Source organism: Myiozetetes cayanensis, unplaced genomic scaffold (genome assembly GCF_022539395.1).
Source record: "Myiozetetes cayanensis isolate MyiCay16 unplaced genomic scaffold, myiCay2020 scf31, whole genome shotgun sequence".
In the NCBI taxonomy this organism is placed as follows: Eukaryota; Metazoa; Chordata; class Aves; order Passeriformes; family Tyrannidae; genus Myiozetetes; species Myiozetetes cayanensis.
Window position 1 is genome coordinate 4,077,501 of NW_026087533.1, and position 14,650 is coordinate 4,092,150.

The 14,650-nt window shown below is 53.3% G+C and overlaps 2 protein-coding genes across 17 annotated transcripts in view; both read right to left on the reverse strand.

Annotated features, from left to right (window-relative positions):
• Positions 1–2,801, reverse strand: part of SRRM1 (serine and arginine repetitive matrix 1) — a 16,458-nt gene extending 13,657 nt beyond the window's left edge. For 12 of the 14 annotated variants that reach the window (XM_050326548.1, XM_050326555.1, XM_050326547.1 and 9 more), the window contains exons 1-2: positions 2,671–2,801; positions 231–320 (exon numbers count right to left, since the gene is read on the reverse strand). In XM_050326548.1, coding sequence (XP_050182505.1) covers positions 231–320; positions 2,671–2,691 — 111 coding nt within the window. In that variant the 5' untranslated portion in view covers positions 2,692–2,801. Of the gene's footprint in view, positions 1–230; positions 321–2,670 lie in introns of those variants that run through there. The other 2 variants (XM_050326560.1, XM_050326558.1) reach the window with 1 other exon arrangement.
• A 3,059-nt stretch (positions 2,802–5,860) lies between these two features.
• On the reverse strand, positions 5,861–14,595 carry NCMAP (non-compact myelin associated protein). Of its 3 annotated transcripts, none has more exons than XM_050326376.1 (4): positions 13,942–14,595; positions 7,460–7,549; positions 7,212–7,296; positions 5,861–6,447 (listed from the first exon to the last, which is right to left on the reverse strand). In XM_050326376.1, the coding sequence occupies exons 2-4, from the start codon at positions 7,542–7,544 to the stop codon at positions 6,312–6,314; spliced, it is 306 nt and encodes a 101-aa protein (XP_050182333.1). In that variant the 5' UTR covers positions 7,545–7,549; positions 13,942–14,595; the 3' UTR covers positions 5,861–6,311. The 3 variants fall into 3 exon arrangements, with proteins under 3 accessions (XP_050182333.1, XP_050182332.1, XP_050182334.1); XM_050326375.1 differs by lacking the exon at positions 13,942–14,595 and adding an exon at positions 12,673–12,815; XM_050326377.1 differs by lacking the exon at positions 13,942–14,595 and adding an exon at positions 11,939–12,544.
• Positions 14,596–14,650: the final 55 nt, after the last annotated feature.

Here is a 14,650-nt window from a genome sequence, read left to right on the forward strand (position 1 = left end):
AGAATTGCAGATTGTTAATATCTGCTGGAAAACTGACTTCTTTTGAAGGTGCATTTAGTGCTGTGACCAGACCATGGACATCACTGCTCTATCTTTGATGCTCCAAGATCCTCCAGTGTGGTTTTAGGGAAGACACTCCTCACTTTCCTGCACGTTCCACCTGACACTCAATTCACCCACTGAAAAATCTTGGTTGTGTCTTACTTCCCATCTCACCCCAAGCCACTTACCTTCTTTTCTAAGCATTCTGCAAATTTCAGCTGCTTCAACAGCTTCTTCTGCTTGTTGCTGAAGCGATTGTCCTGCTCTGCACTGGTTCCCTGCAGCACAGCAAACAACAGTTCAGCCTGGGGGGCATTCAACCACCCCTAAGGATCATTTTCTCAATATCTGCACTGGGCAGAGCACAGCAGCACCAGTGCTACGTTCTGTAAGCCCTTTTTTAACATTATTTCAGGTAAAAAAAAAAGCCTTTCCCTGCTGCTGAGGGGTTTGGGGTGAGCAGCTGCTGAGCCCCACAGTGACATCTCAGTCATAACCTCCCCCCCACTGGAAAACTGCTCACAAATTAAAGTACAGGAGTCTCAAACTGCCAGGAAAAGGGGCTGTGCTGGAATGCACAAACTTCCCAGAAAGAATAAAGTCTTTTTCCTCTATGCAGGAACAAAAATGTCCTATTTGCTCACAGTGATTATCTCTGAAACCCTCAGGTGACTCGTCTGGGGCAAAGCAACCCCCCTGGGAGCCAGAAGGGTACAAAGAATACTCTTTTATTGATCCTCCTCTGTTAAAAGTTGACCAACTCATTCCACTTGCATGGAAAGACACCTGCAGGTTAATTCATTTGGGAGGGCAAGGCCTGGAAGTCCAGTTCTGGAAAACTGGACAGGAAGGAGAGGAAGTGCAGAGCTACATCCCAACCCTGATGGGATGTTGAGGATTCAGGACAAACCCACAGCCTGGGAAGGTTATTCAGGAAAACAACAGGACTGATGGAAAACATGGAATTTAATCCCTGTGCCTGCAGGAAGGGGCTCAGCACCAGCAGTAACACAAGCTGGCAATGAACCAAATAATAACAGAAAACCTCAAAATTTGAGGCTCCCCAACCAATCTGGTCAGAAAGCACCTGGAATGAGCAACAATAACAGGCTGCAAAGTCATCACACATTGCAAAGGAACAAACTCCTGACATTCCTGTTTGCTGTTCCAGAACATGGGAATCCTACAGGCTGAGTGTGGCACAGGCACTTCACAGGATTAAAACTCTTTATAATACCTGCAGTCTGCTGTGTGGCTCACACAGACACAACACCTGCCACTTCACCCAGCAATTTAATGTTCTTTTAGGTTGTTTTGGGGGTTTTTTTTCCCCAATTCTTTCACAACCCAGAAAGGAAGGAAGTTTTCTGTGCCCTGTTTCTAACACGTGGTAAAGAGGCAAAGGGAACCAAAGAGCACCAGGGCTCCAGGAATTTAAACACAGAGACAAAACAGTTTGCACTGAAACTCTGCACAAGTGTGAAGAACTGAAAGAACTATTAATAGGAGCTTTTTGAGACAGGGAGTCCAAACTGCTGCTCTGCTGCTCTTGTGTCATTTCAGCAGAACTTTGGTTCCTCCAGTATCCAGACTAAAGCCAGAACCCTGTTCACAGCCCCAGTTCAGTGCCACGCTGCTTCTGTTTTTATAAAATGTCACCTTCACATCCCAGTTTAAAAAAATATCACATTTCTGCTTCAGTGTTTTCAGCCCCAGTAACCGTGCTGTCGACTACAACCACTTGACTCACAAACTTTCTAACAGCTGCACTGGAACAAGTGGAGATTTAACTTGTAATTATTTTTCTCAACACAAAACTGAACTGAAGGAAGGGTTACGTGTGTGTTGTGCTTTAAAAAGCTTCCTGGTTGCAGAAACTGAAAATAACAAGTGAATGAATCTCGAAAATTTAAACTGGCTCTCAAAATTAACAGGGAAAACTAAAAATCAGGTGGTTCCAATGGAAGAAAAAGCTGAAAAGAAGACAGACCCCGGGCAGGCTTAAAGGCCTCTGCAGAAAATGCAGCACAGCTACAACGGAGAGGAAAAACTCAATGATTAAAAATAAGGTACCCACGTAAAAATAAGGCGTAACTTCGTTTTGCTGCGAATACACTCAACAACCTTAAAACCCCCCCTTTAAAAGGAAAAAAAATAAAATTAAAGGAAGGGCAGGTCGGTTTATTCGCTTCGAACGCGGACACCGCAAAGCGTGGTCAGCGCAGAGCGGGGCTCGCCCCCCGCGGCCTCTCGGCCCGATCCCCCTCCCACAGCCCGGGGAGCTCGGGGGGGCCGCAGCGGTGACACGGCCCCGCGTGGGTCGGGCCAAGGAGCTTTTCCAGCGCCAATCCTTCCGGCGAGGATCCCCAAGCGCCGATCCCTCCCTCTCATTCCCCCCCCGCTCCCCTCACGCTCCCGCCCGGGCCGCGCCGCCGCCATTTTCTCCGCGGCGAGGAGGCTGCGCAGGGCGCGGGGAGGAGAGGCGGGGGGGGAGGGAAAGAGGGAGGGAGAGAAGGAGCTCGGGCCGCGCAGCGCGGCCCCCAGCGCGGTTCCCGCAGCGGGCTGGGCGCGTCCCCTCGGCGCGCAGGCGGGCGGCTCTGAGGGGGCCGGCGGGGCCGCGGCACTTACGCGGAAGAACCCGGCGTCCATCTTGGCTCCTCCGCCTCCTCCCGGCCGCGGCGCGCGCTGCCGCTCCCGGCGTGCACCGCGCGCGCCCCCCCCGCCTCAGCCGCGCCGGGGGGAGGAGACCGGGGGGGGGGAGCGCGAGAGCGAAGGGGCGTGGTCACGAGGCGCGCCCGCCCATTGGTCGGAGGCTCGGGCGGCGGCCAATCGGAGAGCGTCGCGCGGCGGCCCGCGCGCGCGGGGCGGGGGGTTGCGGGGGGGGAATGTGGTGTGAATCTCGCTCTCGCGAGGCGTTGTCACGCTCGGCTGGTCGCGATGCCGGAGTCTCGCGAGATCTCGGGGCGGGTCGCGATGGTGTGGGGGTGGGGCCGAGGCTTCCCCTCAGCGATGGCGGCGGGAGGGGCCGGGAGGGAGCGGCGGAGGGTCCGGCCCGCGGGGACCGCCCCCGAAAATAGCGCTGTGCAGCCGTCAGGGTTGGGGTTGGAGAGGCGTCCTGGAGATCGTCCAGTCCCGGGCAGGATCACCTGGAGTAGGGGACACAGGAGCGGTGTCTCCTCGTCCCAGAGATGCTCCAGACCCCAAATCATCTCCGTGGCCTGCCCTGGCCCCTCCCCAGCAGCTCCTCCTGCTTGTCCTGAGGAGCCCAGAACTGGCCCCAGTCACTGCTGGGAGAGTTCTCTCCCCACACCTCAGGCACCAGTGTCCAGGACAGCAAACTGGAGTGACTGGGGCAGGTCCCACGAGTGTGTGTGCCCCTTTCTGGGCTGAAAGTCCCAGCTCAGTCAGATCAGTGCAGATTTACCCACAGTAAAAAAACTTTGGGTTTTATCCCAAAGTAACTCCTACATCCTTCGTGTTTAAAAAGGATCATTTACATTTCCTTTAAATAAAAAATTATTAATAATAATTAACATGTAAAATTAGTTCCTACTGAAGGCACCAGAGCTGCCTCCTGCTTCAGCAGCAGCCCTTTGTCAGTGCCACACGTGAGAGACACGTGGGTTTACGGGTGTCTTTGGGAGACAAATTGTTAATGGGATTCAGGAATGCGACCCAAAGAAACGTTCTTGTGTTTCATCTGCTTGGACTTGCCAAGATCCGTGCTTGGCACGCTTGGGGGAGCGCTGGGCTCCAGGGGAGAGGAGGATTGGGATGGGGCTGAGGGCGGCGTGGGGGAATTCAGCGAAGTTGCCAACACCGCTTGGAATCGCTTGGTGGTTGTGTCGGGAATCTCGAGTTCCCGGCGGCCGGGAGGGAGGAGAACACCAGGTGGAGCTCGGGGGATGACAATCCGGGCTTGGGGGATGACAATCCGGGCTCGGGGGATGACAATCCGGGCTCAGGGGGTGACAATGCGGGCTCGGGGGATGACAATCCGGGCTCGGGGGATGACAATCCGGGCTCGGGGGATGACAATCCGGGCTCGGGGGATGACAATCCGGGCTCGGGGGATGACAATCCGGGCTCGGAGCTGGCGCCTTGCGGGAGTTTCGGGCTCGGGACTCACCCAGCGGTGCAAAATTAATCATTCCAGCGGCGTTATTTGCATCAGCACTTGAGCCCCCTGGGCCACGGGCGCTCGGATCTTGTTAATCCGCAGAGTTTCGTGGGTAACCTGCAGCGAGTCCCGTGTGGATCACGATTAAGGGGTTGCTCTGACACTGCCTGTTCTCTCCCAGCGTGTGTGGGGGTCTCAAACCGCCCACTTTTCACTCTCGGCTTTCAGCAGTTCCTTCAAGCAGCTGCTTCCCTGGGGGTAGGAGCGCAGGGGGGAAATTTCCCCAAAATCTGGGCCTCTGGAAGTTGGGATCAGCGCTGAAGGAGCGCAGGGAGAGCGTGGGATTATTCCTGGAAAACTTCAATCCCCAGCGAGCTGCACGAGTGGCAGGGCAGTGGAAGCACAGGGGGGGGTTTTGTTCCTCAGGAAGGGGATTTTTCCTTGCTCAGCACCAGCTCCCGGGTTTTGCTGCCAGGAGGGGATCGTGGGGGCCTCCCAGGACGGGCAAAATTTTGCTGGGATTGTGGAATTTTTTTCGGTGGAGCAACCAAAGCGGTGGCTCTGCTGGCAGGAACAGGAATTCTGCAAAAGCAGGGCTGCTCACGAGGAGCTCTGCTTACCCTGCTGGGGAACTTCAGTGGTTTGAAATGAAGTAAATGGAAAAATAAACAAAATTTGCTAGAAGTAGGTCTGGCTGGGGATGTTAAATGTAGCAGCAGGATGGGGCTTATCTTTTCTAGAGGTCTTGATTTCAAGACATGCCCAGAGAACACCCTGAGCTGATCAGAGACAGCAACAGAAGGTCAGCTCCTTTATATTATTTTAGGAAAAAAAATTAGATTTGTGTCCGCTGTCCCTTCTGAGTGATTAAATCAATCACCCCTGCCACGAAAAATAAGAGAACTAGGACAAGGAAAATATTTACAGCGAGATTCAGAAACTTCACAAGCAGCTGCCTCAATATTTAGTTTGGAATTCAAACCCTGCTCCAGTTGCAGACAAATAGAAAAAAAAAATATTGCAAAGTAATTGAATTTAGTTTCTGCACAAAAAAAAAAAACCAAACCCAAACCAACAAACCACCAGTCAGTAAAACTGACCTGTTCAAGGGGTGGCTTCTTGGAAAAAAAAAAATATAAAAAATAGATCAGCTTGTCCCTCAATCCCTCCCCTGAGGACGGGGGGGATTCAGGGAGGGACCTGTTGGGAAGAAGCTGCAGGACAAAAAGCTGGAGCTTCTCTGGTCAGTCTTGCAGCAGGAACTTGTCCCTCTGTCCAGCCACTTCCAGTGAGTGATTCCATAGAATTTAAGCTGTGTGTGTCAGGGATGGAGCTGTTTCCCAGAGCCTTAAAAAACAAAGTTTAACTCCTCAGCTCCCTCTAACCCTCCCTGTGTCTCTGTCAGCCCTCTGGGGGCTGCTCTGACACCCCCTCAGTCACTGCCTGACAGTGCTGCTCTGTGTTCCCACTCGGTGGGTGTGAATATCCCTGGGAATTCCTCGTGGCATTGCTGGACTCCCACAACTATCACGCTGGCAGAACAACATCGTTGTTTTCTCAGTTCCTTTCTAGGCTAAACAAACTTCTAAAAATAGCTGGAGCCCGGGTCTGCAGCAGGGAACAAAGCCTTGCACTGGGGCTCTGCAGAGCTCCTTTGGAAACGGAGAGTGGCATTTACAGAAACAGCTTGAAAACCACTTGAAAATAAAAAGTATCGTTTTATCTCGTTAGAAACGCGGGAGGGGAGTAAGGATAAAATACAATTCTGATGCTTCCCATGCTATAAAACACACCTCAAACCTGTTCCATGCAGTTCACAAGGAGCCCAGGTCCCACCTGAGCTGTGGCACGTCCAGATTTGTCGTCACAGAAAGTTCAAACTCCGAGCAAGTGAAAGCTCCGCAGAATCTGAGCTGGCACCTTCTCTCCTTGCTTTATCCTCTCTCCCCACACCCAGGGCTCTGATGTGCCTCCACCAGCTGCTTTCAGCCACAGAAAGAGCATCCAGACCTCTTATTTTTCCTCCCAAGGGGAGCAATCAGGATTAATCAGGATCTCCAGCAGCTCCAAACGCTCGGCTGAGGAGTCCCAGGGCCGTGTGAGCAGCAGCATCACCTCCTGTCCGGCGGGGAGGACGAGCATTTCCCGGTTACCTGTCGTGCAGGTGGATGTCCACGGGGATGAAAGTCACTGTGGGAGGCTGGGCCAGGCCTTTGTGCCCCAGGGGAGGTGGCATCGCTGCCTTGGAGGGTTTGGGTTGCAGCTCCCGCCTGACCCGCGCCCGCCTGCGGAGGGAAAGGAGGGAGCGTCACCAGGGCTGGCACCACTTTGGGAGTCCCGTGGGGAGGGGTGGGAAGGGTCCCACACAGCCAGGATACCCTGTACAGTGATTTACCAGTCAGTAAAAGCCAGGATTCCCATCCCAAAGAATCAGGGATGAGAGGAAGTGCAGAGCTACATCCCAACCCTGACGGGATGTTGAGGATTCAGGACAAACCCACAGCCTGGGAAGGTTATTCAGGAAAACAACGGGACTGATGGAAAACATGGAATTTAATCCCTGTGCCTGCAGGAAGGGGCTCAGCACCAACAATAACAGAAGCTGGCAATGAACCAAATAATAACAAATAACAAAAAAACCTCAACATTTGAAGCTCCCCAACCAATCTGGTCAGAAAGCACCTGGAATGAGCAACAATAACAGGCTGCAAAGTCATCACACACTGAAAGGGAACAAACTCCTGACATTCCTGTTTGCTGTTCCAGAACATGGGAATCCTACAGGCTGAGTGTGGCACAGGCACTTCACAGGATTAAAACTCTTTATAATACCTGCAGTCTGCTGTGTGGCTCACACAGACACAACACCTGCCACTTCACCCAGCAATTTAATGTTCTTTTTTGGGTTGTTTGTTGGTTTGTTTTTTTCCCAATTTCTTTTTTTCAATTTCATCCCAAAAGTACCAAATGGCAAGTCCAGAAGCTGCCACCAACAAACCCTGGCAGGGACTTTGGTCCACCCTGGGGAACACAGAACGTGCCCACCTACCTGTTGTAGGTTTTCAAGATGAGCAGAACCGCTGTGAAAATCACAATCACCCCCACCACGATGGCAGCAACTATTGCTCCAGAACCTGGGGGACAAACGGGGAGGGAGGAAAAAAAACCAACACCTTATTTACAAAGTTGTCACTGTGCTGCTTGAGGTTCGAGAAGTACAAGGTCCGCTAAAATAAAATAAAATAAAAAATAATTAAAAAAATAAAATAAAATAAACCAGCCCACCCCTTTTCTTACTTTGGTAGAGACTTTGTTCTTGAGACTTGGTGGTCACGTTCCCTGAGAGCTGAGTGTTGTTGCTCAGTGGCATGGCCGTCGTCATCTTGACTGCAGGGGGGAACAGGGGAGTGAGTTCATAAAACATCAGTGAAATATCAACCCAAATTTACACTGCTAATTAAGCATTAGGCTCAGAACCTACTAAATGAGGATTCACTGAGGTGAGGTTCTTAATGTTTTCACTCTGGTGAAAACCAGGCCCTGCTGTAGCCGATGGAAATCTCGCTCCAATCTTGAGCAGTTTGCTTTAAAATATCCCCTGTTTGGTGTTAATGGGATTAAAATAAGATACAAACACAATGATGCATTGTTGCTGCTGTTTGGGATAATGTGTATTTTAAATGCTTTAGGGTTTTTAGGTCATCATCTCAGGTTGAGATTCACTGGTGAACAAGTGCAAGGGATTCTGCCCCCAGAATCTGCCCCCTAGGACACTCCAGCTATCCCTGGAAATGTAAATTATTCTGCCACACTCGATATGGATCGAGTTTCCCGTTTCAGATGCTTCCCAGCACAGTCAGGCTCTGTTACACTCCATCAGGATATTGTGGCCCTGTGGTGTGTTCTCAGTGCAGGTGATCTGACACAACAGCCAGAAATGATTCAGTGGATGGAAATCAGCTGATAACAAAAATAACTGGGAATCTGACAGGCAGCCTGCCCTGCCTTCTCCCTGGCCAGGCTTTCCCAAACCTTTCTGCAGTTGGTCCAACACCACAGACAGTGGCAGGGCCCAGGTTTGGGAGGCAGGAGGACACAGTGGGATGGGCAGGGACAGGCAGGGTGTTGTTTGGAGTGGGGAGGGCACCAGCTGAGTCAACACATGGAGGCTCCGTGGTGGGAATGAGAGGGATCAAGAGCCAGCAGGAATGAGAGGGATCAAGAGCCAGCAGGAAGGGGAGCAGGCAGGGGTTGTGTGGGAATGTGGGATCAGGACTGCAGGGTCCATTTCACCAAATACTTCAATCCCCCAAAGGTAGAAGTTTGGATTTCTTCTTTTAACCTAAACCCCCGAAATAACTCTGCCCCGGGCCTGTAAGTGGGTCATTCTCCTCTGGCTGAATGGTGCCTTTGTTTAGCCAAGGCCACGTTAATTCAGCGACAGGAACTGCAGCTGCAGATCTTTCAACACTGAAATATTCTGTGTTTAGAGCTTGCCCAGCACAGGGAAAGGGTTCACACACACCTGGGGGTACCTGAGAGGCACCAGAGCTCAGGGAAGAGCTGTCCCTGTCCCACCCATCCACTTGAAACTGCGGGGGTGGAGGTTGCACATTGGCAGCAGAGGATGAAGAGCCTCTCCATCCATCTGCAGGCTGGGGAAAGCTGGGCAAGTGCTCTGACCATGGGCAGAAAGCAGAAAAAAACCACATCCAGCTGTCACCTTGTGGCTCCTGAGTGGCAGAGCTCCAACCCCAGACTCCCAGGAGAGTTCTTCCCCTCCTCTGGCTACTGAAGTGAAAACCCCCAAATAAATAAGGCCGGACATTCTGACATTAAGCCACGCAATACTCCTGCTTCCTACCTTCCCTCTGGTTCAAACCACCTTGGGAATGGCTGAGCTGGTTGTGCATGAGTCACCCAACCCCGAAGAGCTTTTATTGTTGCCGGTGAAACCGCCTGTTTACAAAAAGGATTAATTTCTCTGCCAGGGTGGCAACAAGCTAAGGTGAAAATGGAAATGGGAAAATGCGTCGGGACAGGTTTTTTTGTCAACTGTGCAGCGAGTTAAGAGGTCCAAGGTCTGTGTCTCCAAGGCCTGAGCCTCCAGCCAGGCCAGGGGGTGCCTGTCCTTCACCTGCAGCAAATCCCAGCCCTGCTGCTGCCCCGAGAACCAGCAGGTTCCACCTGAGCAAACCCCTGCTGCGAGACTCAGGGACACAGAAGAACCCACAGGGACCTGTTGCTTTTGGGGAATTGCAGCCTGGACCCTGCTCTGCCTAGAAAAGCCCAGGGAAAATGCAGAGTGCTGGGTAAGAGCCACCCAGCGGGGCAGAAGGAGCGGACTTTGCTCCGGCAATCACGGGACATTCTTTCTCCGTGACACACCGGCTGCACTTCCCCCTGTGCACACACACCTGCCTGGCCCCTGAGAGCCACTCATGCACCCAGCCTGGTGCTGGAGGCTCACACTGCTGGTTGTTTTTGCAGCCCCTGGAAATGTTTCCACGGAGTTCAACTCAGGCACCCCCCTCCCGTTTCCACTTAAAGCAGATGCAGTTGGGGGGTTGTTTGGGCCTGGGGGAGAAACGCCCTCCTTGGCACAGCCTTCCCGAATTTCAGCTGCTCCTTTAGGAGGAGATGAGGGATCAGAGCTCCAGCAGCAATTACAGGAGAGGGGGGACAGGGAACAGGGGGCTTCGTTTGAGCCTTGATCCACCGGGAGCGTTCCTGGGGGGCACGGGAGGGAAGGAAGTGTAATCAGCAGTTAAATATTACCCAGAAAAAACCTGATTCAGAGAGGAGAAAAATGCCTCCAGGCACCTGCAGGAATCTCAAGGCAGGAGGGGCTCAGAGGGGATGGCCAGTGAGACTCGAGGGGACAAATGCAAGACCGTCAGTGGGGGCACTCAAATGTAAAACAGGAAAATTAATCTGAGCTCAGTTGGAGCCTGGCAGGGGTCTGTGGCATCGTGCCAAGCGCCCCCAGATCCCATCACCCAAATAGTTTATCTCTGCTGTTCAAAGAAGTTGCAGCAAAGTGCCTGTTGGTGGCAAGTTCAGGACAGACAAAGCACAGAAGAGCGGCCTGTCCGTGAGGACATTCCCCACAGTGGGAAGTCAACCCCGCTTTGGGCACGTCACCATCTAGAAAAGGCCCTGGAAAAGCCCCTACAGCTTTTCAGATTGCTGGAGGAGAGAATTTTAAAAAAAAAACAAGCACCCCACTGCAGACTCAGCAGTGTGTTGGCAGAAATGCTTCCCAGGGCACCTGACAGCACGGAAGGACCGTGGCTCCAGGGCCTCTGGAATTGGGTTATAACTCGCTTGCTCCGTGGAGGTGGTTGTGAAAACACTCAGCTCTGTGTGTGTCAGTGGGAAACTGGGTGACTCAGACATCCCTGCAGCTTTTTTTCCCTCGCCTTCCCTGCTCTGTGATCTCCATTCATGCCTCCCATCATCCCTCCCTGCGAGAGGCCTGCCGGGGGCTGTGGGTTTGAGCTGCTGTTTCCTGGGGTTTGTGGCTCTCCATGAAAGCAGCACAGTCATCCCCCACCACGTTCTTTCCCTCTCCCACGTGCCCAACCACAGCCCAGGCCAGGGCTCCCTCTGTGGTCCCAACCAAACCCCCTCCCAGCACAGTGACACCGATGCCAGCCTGGCACGAGGGCATGGGAACCCAGCACGTGGGATGTCACCCAGGGGAGCAGGGGCTGCTCTGGGCAGGGGGATTTACCCTCAGGGCACAGGGCCTGCTGATCTTAGAGCCCTGTAACCCCCACCCTGGGCTTCTCCAGCTGCCCTGGGCACTAAATCCTGACTGATTCACTCTCCATCGCCACAAACGAGGAGAAGAATTTCGTGTCACTGATAAAAAGTCACTGCTTGCAGGAGCAGCAGACAGAGAGGAGCTGGGCTGGCTGGGAAACCTTCAGGAATTCCTGCCAACAAGGCAGCCAAGCTGTGGGCCAGAGCTTTGGGAGTGTTGTCCTTGGTCAGCAGCTCAGCCTGAGGTAGCACAGGCTCCCCAGCTGCTGGACTGGACCTGCTGCAGCTGAAGCTCTTCAGTGACCAGAAAAATGCAAATCCTGATCCTTCTGTGAGAACCTCTGAGAGTTTCACACCCTTCAGGTTTTTCTGTGTTAAAAACTACAGAGAGACTCCTGGTGGAATATCACACTGCCAGGGGGCAGGGTTAGATGGGATATTAGGAAAACATTCTTCCCTGTGAGGGTGGGCAGGCCCTGGCACAGATTTGCCCAGAGAAGCTGTGGCTGCCCCATCCCTGGAAGTGTCCAAGGCCAGGTTGGACGGGGCTTGGAGCAACCTGGGCTGGTGGAAGGTGTCCCTGCCCATGGGTAGAAGATGATGAACTTTAAGGTCTCTTCCCAACCCAAACCATTCTATGATATAAAGACTCTGTATACACAATATAAGGAATTCTGGCAGCAACAGAGAAAGGCAGCTCCTTTCACTTTGCAAACACCAGCATGGAAGCAGCCACAGGATTTCTTGCACATGCCAACTTGTTGAATCAGTGAGGCACCTTCCCCTCTTCCAGGAACCCTTTAGACAAACACACAGGTGGTTGGTACCTCATGTTCTCAGCCTGGAATCCCTCAAGCCCAGCCTGGCACCCCCAGCCTGGTTCTCTGTCCCCACAGAGGGACAATGACTCTGACAGGCCATGAAGTCACCGGTCACTGCTTTGTCTGCTGCTTTGTAAGCACTAAATGAAACCCTCCTGCCCAAACACTCCAGCCCAGCACAACTTACCACAGCAGTGAAATCTGTTTGCAGAACGCTCTGTTTCCTTTAGCAGGGACTTCCTGGGGCATTAAATACATAAATTACCAGGAAAGGCCAGAAACCGCCGTTTAAACCTGTCAGCAACTTCAGAACGTTCCCAAATAATGCAAGCACTGTAGTTCAGTTCTGTGCTGGAGACACTCAGCGAGCTGTAACACGATGCTCTGAGCTTTCTAGTCCTTCTCCTGTTAAATATTACTTTGCCAGCCCTTTCCAGCCACTCAACAGATTAAAGAAAAAAAGAACCAACAATCCCCACACACAACAAAACCACAAACAAACCACCAACAACCCCTTATTTATAGCGCTGGGGTTGAATAAGTCAGGACGAGGGATTCGGCGTTGGCAGCGATGAAAAGGACACCGCGAGCGAGGGAACAATCGCTCAACAGCCGCGCTGAGTTCTCCCCGGGGAGGGAACAACGCGCCAGCTCAACCCCAGCCCCGTCCCTTCGATGTTTCCAATTAATGGAACAACCTCTCGAGCACCGGTCGGACAGGGCGAGGGCATCTGCTCCCTGTTTCTCTCCGGCTCAGAGCTACCCACGAAGAGCTTTGCGTTTGCCGCGGAACGGGCGCACAAACCCCGCGGTAACCGCGCTGTTCACACGGGCAGAAGGCACCGCCGAGCTTTAGGGCCGGAGGGTTTAAATTGCCGGTAAATCAAGAGCGATTCTCCCCTCCCCGCCCGGGGTACTCACGGAGGATGCTGCGGGCTCGGGGCGCTCCCGCGGCGGCTCCGGCTCCTTCTCCCGGCCGGGGCTCCGGCTCCTTCGCCCAGCCGGGCCCGCCGCCGCCCGGGGACAGCGCGGTGCCCGTGTCGGAGCCGCCGCAGCCCCGGCACAGCCCCCGCCGCCCGCAGGTGCCTCCCCGGGGCCGCCCAGCCCGGCCCGGCCCCCGGCGCCGCCTCCCCGGTGCCCCCGGCAGCGCCTGGAAGGGGGGATGGAAGGGATGGAAGGCGCCGGGATGCGATCCCCCGCCCCAGCTCGCAGCCGGGATTTGGGAACAGCCCGACTGCCGCGGCGCTTCAGTGCCCGAAGGTCTTCCAGGCACTTCGCAGGATCGGACTGGAAAGGAATCCTTGCCTTTAACCTGCGCTTCGATGGCTTAATCTGAGCTTCCCCCTCAGTGTGGAGTGCGTGACCACAGCCCCTGTCTGGATTTTTCATGTGGGAATCCCACTTATAAAAGGGATCTGTCCCCTGCCTAGACCTGATGCTGCTCCCACGGGAAACCAGGAAACCACACGAACAAGCCACAGCCCTCAGCCCAGGCTCAGCTCGTGGTTTAGGATTGTCCAGATGTTCTCCCCCCCCCAGCTGCAACCAGAGCCACCACCCCTGTTACAATCCACCTGAAACACAGGGATGGAACCTGCTCCTTACAAAATCCAGCCTCTGTATGCAAAGGCAGCAACGAGGGGCATCCCAACCGTCCATAAACATTTGCAGTGGGTTTTTTGGGAAGGCCAGAGTACGTCACAGCCCGGAAAGCTGGGATGAGGGATGAGGTGCTTCCTTCCCTACAGCTCCCTGCTGATTCCTGGGTGAGAAACGTTCACTCTGGGTCTGTGGGTTCACCATGGAAAGCGCTTTGGGGAGCCACCGACAAAGGTGTCAAATGCAAACCTGAACTTGCACTTCCAAATCTCAACTTGGATTTATAAACCCAAACTTGCCTCGGTGCTTGCCCCAAAGACAAAGCCACAGCCACACGTCCCATTTGAGAAGCTGGTGCTCAGGTCCAAGTGAAGACTTAAAGAACAACCAGACCAGCACAGATCACCACAGGAAATGGGAATTCACCTCCTCCAGGACCGTTTGTGTTCCCAACATGTTCAGTTTGGTGCAATTTTTCTGCACAGCTACAAAGACCCCCATTAGTCCCTTCCAGCTCAACCTTTTTGCCTCAATCCCACCCCGTGCAGCTCCTTAAAACCAGAGACAGAACCCTCAGCAGGGATTACTCACCAGTCACCTTTTCAAGGGAGTAAATTTTGCTTGATTGGTTTCTTTTCAATTACTGCCTCATCCTGCAGGAACAAGAAGCAACACGAGGCTCTCCCGGGAACAGGAGTGGTTTTCCAGCCACATCCCTTCCCTGGGCTGGGTCTCTGGAGAGCACAAGAGGCTTTCTCTCAGCAGTGAGCAACCATCACTTGGAAGAGGTGTGAATACAAGTTAATAAGTCTGGGATATTTATTTATTTATACAAAGAGCAAGCTCGGGAAGGGTCGAGTTGGTGCCCCTGGTGCTAAAAATAGCACCCAAGAGCAGGTGAGCGATTCAGAGAAACAGGTTCTGGTGGTTGTGACCGAGCCATGGCGTGGTGTAAATAAAGCAAACTTGAACTTCAGCCATTCCCAAGGCAGGGTGTCACCCTGGGGTGCCCAGAGCCACTCCTGGTGCCAGCTCTTCTGCTCCTGATGCCACCCGGGACAAAAGCCCCCCATTTACTTTTGTGGAGCAGTGCATCCCACATTATTTATGGGAAGTCTGGTCCTTTCCCTCCCGTGGGAATGGGAGTCTTTTTGAAAGCAAGGAACCCACCACAACCCCCTCAGTCCCTCCTGCAGCCCAGCAGCTCCCAGGATATTCCTGCTGAACTCCCCAACTTCTTCCCTTCCCTGACAATCCACATGGAAACCCCCAAACAATTACTGTGATGTTCACTCGGGGC